General features: G+C 30.5%; 1 protein-coding gene across 1 annotated transcript; it reads right to left on the minus strand.

Moving 5' to 3' along the window:
* Positions 1-2,492: 2,492 nt before the first annotated feature.
* Positions 2,493-3,841, minus strand: LOC103501045 (ethylene-responsive transcription factor TINY-like). Its single transcript, XM_008464538.3, has one exon. The coding sequence runs from the start codon at positions 3,721-3,723 to the stop codon at positions 2,971-2,973; it is 753 nt and encodes a 250-aa protein (XP_008462760.1). The 5' UTR covers positions 3,724-3,841; the 3' UTR covers positions 2,493-2,970.

Here is a 3,841-nt window from a genome sequence, read left to right on the forward strand (position 1 = left end):
GGTAATAAAATTTTAGATTCTATTTATAAGAGATAGATAGAAAAAATATATTATAAATAAAAACGGATAGAAAAGTGTTAGTATCTCTGTTATTTATAGATCTAAAATTTGCTCTAGTTTAACTATATTAAAAAGGAAATGATACCTAAATTTAAAATTATATGAAGTTAGTTATAAATTAATGAATGGGGGTGAGAAAAATGGTTTTTCCTAAATTGTACAGTATATAATGATAAGAAGAAGAAGAAGAATAAATCAAAAGAAAGAAAAAGAATGGCTTTTAATGAAGCACAAGTTTTGACTGAAAGCAATGATCTGTAAAAAGAGAATGGGCAGAAACAAAGAAAAGGCTTATTCAACTATACAAGGACAAAGACACTTTTTACATACTCAAACTTCAATGGGGTTTGGGCCACCATATGTACATTTAAATGTACCCATTTTTTTTTTCTCTTTTTTCTTTCCAAGAAAAATAATTAGATATACCATTTTGTTCCTGGAATATAATTTATTTGATTGATTTTTTGTTATTTTTTTTTCTAATAAGGAGAGATTCTCTCAAGAAAATATATATGACACTATCTTTTTTCTTTAGATGATAAAGTTGATACATCATTTACGTGATCACATATAATAACCATATGTCATCTACTATTATTTTAACTAAATAAACAATTATTGTGAAAAAAAATTTATAAAATAAAGTACAAAGGTTAATTTCAAAGCTAAGGTCGAGACAAAATAAAGAAAAAAATGTCAACAAGATTATCAAATGTGTATAACACACGAACCTTCTTAATTTCTTTGGTTTTTCTATAGACATTTTATTAATCTCTAAAATAGTTTATTCATATGAACATTTGAATTTTTATTCTTTAGATATTTATTGACTTTTTGTTATATATATATATATATATATATATGTGTGCAAAGTCAAACCTGTAATTTTAACGATCTTTCATCAATATCAATAAAAATATCGGAATCATATTTTTAAATTACATTTTGTTAAATTCAAATGTTGTATCAATTTTTCAATAAAATACAACAACTCTACCGTATTGATTTTAGACAAAAATAGCATGGTTATGGTAACGATATGAATCTTTAACATTATGGTGCGACAAATGTTTTTAGAAAAATTAAATTCATATATATTCTAATTATTGAAAAGTATGGGTATATTTTGTTGGGAATTTTATTTTTATTGTTGTTATTATTAATATTATTTGAGAGGTTTGTATATAAAAATGAATTTGAAATGATAATAATTGAAAAAAGAAGAATAGATTTTATTCTTGTGGTGGTTGAGGTAGTTGAGTTTCAATATCCATTAATTACGCCGCAGTACTATTTGTATTTGGGAGCCTTCTTCTTGTGTCGAGACTCCATAGGTTTCATGCCATTTAGATTGTGACATCATAAATTCAATTACTTCAATCCATCTATAATTAAAGCTCACTGCAATTAATTTATGGAAATCTTGTCCCTTTTTTTTTTTTTTCTTTTTAATTTTCAGTGTTCTAAAACGTAATTGTTTCATCTCGAGTTTTTGTAGAGGATCCATAAGTAATTGTTTAGGTTAAAATACTATTATTATCATTTCTATCATCTTAATATTTGAATTTTAAGATTTGTATCTATTTGGTATCTTAATTTTTAAAGTATAAATTTGATTTTCAAATTTTTATTATTTCTTTTAGAAAATAGATCTATTAAATGCTTTAAAAATAGAGTAGGGATAGGGAGGAAATGAAATGGAAGTGTATTATTTGATTGGATAGTCTGTTTGACAAAGTCAACTAAAAGTATAAAAATTAGGCTTTGTGGAATAAAATATATTTACACCAAACTTACACTCACTAACTGAACTGATATTAAAATAGTGTTTGAAATGAATTTCGAAATCAAATATTTATTGAAATTCACCGGCCATTAATAGTACATATTATTATTATAAGAATTAGTACTTTTGGGGATGTGTAGTCAAAATATATTATTATTATTACTATGGAACTGAGTTTTAAACTTAAAAACTTGAATTAAAATATTATGATTGAGATTTTGAAGTTGCCGTCATGTCGTTTTGCATAAAATCCAACGCATTCCTAGGCGTCAAACCATGTGAAAAAAGAAACGCACGCCATTTTATTTTAAAGCCTTTGTTTTTATTTGTTTTATTAAATAAATAATGACTTGAGAAATAATGTTAAGAATGTAGTTAACATTTTGGTCCCGTAATTAGGATAGTGAAAAGACTTAAGCTTCCATTTACTCCCAACAGAGTGGGTCATTAACATTAACAAAATATTTTAGATATTTATTATTAGTTAATAGTTAATTAATTAATTAAAACCAGGCTTCTTTTTCTCTTGATTCTGATCAGATTTTGATGTGACATGTGTCCCCTAACTCTTACAAGAATTACAACGACTTTTCACAATTAAATTCCCATTTTATTTAAACCAAAAAATAAAGACAGAGAGAGAGAGATAAACTTTATTTGTGAATCATAAAGTGGAATATGGCATTAATAAAGTTAGGAAAATTAAAAAAAAAAAAAAAAGTTAAAAATAAAATGAACCAAAAATAGAGGACCTATCGGCTGCATAATTAGAGCACAAACAAACATATTGCACACAAAAACTAATACCCTCCAAGTAAAAACAAAAATTATATGAACAAATGAAGGCAGGATTGATTGATGATTAATTCAATTCTGCCTCAAAACCCAAATCCTTACATTTCTTTTTAACCAAACATTGCTCACTAATTGGCAACTAAATCAACTGTATTTAGGAGAGAGACCCCTTTCTTCGATTCACAAAATTCAATGGGTTTTTTTTTTTAAAATTAAAAAAAAAAAAACAGAGGATTTGAAAAATAGAAAATGTTTTTGTTTTACAAGCCAAAATTTATGGAGAACAATCACACAATGTAACAATGGAGAAAATGGGGTTTCCTTTTTGTTTAATTTTGCCATAAGAAAGTATCGGTATAATCCGCCATTAGAATCTGGTCTTTGAAGAATAATCCATAATCCTCTTGTACTTCCTTTACTTGCTCTGCATTACTCACTCTGTTATACCATGGGTAAGAGTAAAGCCAACCTTCCACTGAGTCAACAAATACGAACTCGTTTCCTAACTCCGCTGTTTCATAACTCGTTCCTAAACTCGGAAGCTCCACGATTTCAGTCAGTTCCTCCGGCGAGGAAGGACATAAAGAGGAAGAAGAAGAGGAAGAAGAAGAAGTAGTAGAAGTAGAAGTAGAAGTGGAAGAAGAAGAAGAAAGTGGGGGAGTTGGGATTTCCATGGAGGCGGCTTTAGCGGCGGCGGCCTGAACGTCACGAGGGGAAGTGGAAGCTGGACGGGGGAATTGGTGGGCAAGTTCGGGGAAGTTGAGAATGGCGGAGGTGCCTTTAATGGTGAGGGCGGCAACGTCGTGGGCACGTGCGGCCATTTCAGGGGTGGAGAAAGTACCGAGCCAGATCCGGCTTTTTTTTCGTGGTTCACGAATTTCGGAAACCCATTTTCCCCATGCCCTCATTCGGACCCCACGGAAGACCGGGTGTTTGCTGTTATTGTTATTCTCCCTAGGCCGTTTGAGTCGTTTCCGGTTCGATTCGACCACAGGCGATGAGGAGGATGGAGGTGATAAACTGCCAGATGATGACGGCGATGGCGGCGGAGATGAGTTTAAAATTGTAGAATCGTTCTCCATTTGTGGAAGTGGGGAGGGAGGGAGAGAAGAAAAAAAAGGTTTTGGTTTTGGTTTTGATTTTAGAGAGAGAAAGAAAAGTGGGGCATTCGTATAAGAAGTTAAGTCACCCCTACACGAA

Source organism: Cucumis melo, chromosome 2, assembly GCF_025177605.1.
Source record: "Cucumis melo cultivar AY chromosome 2, USDA_Cmelo_AY_1.0, whole genome shotgun sequence".
NCBI classification, from domain to species: Eukaryota; Viridiplantae; Streptophyta; class Magnoliopsida; order Cucurbitales; family Cucurbitaceae; genus Cucumis; species Cucumis melo.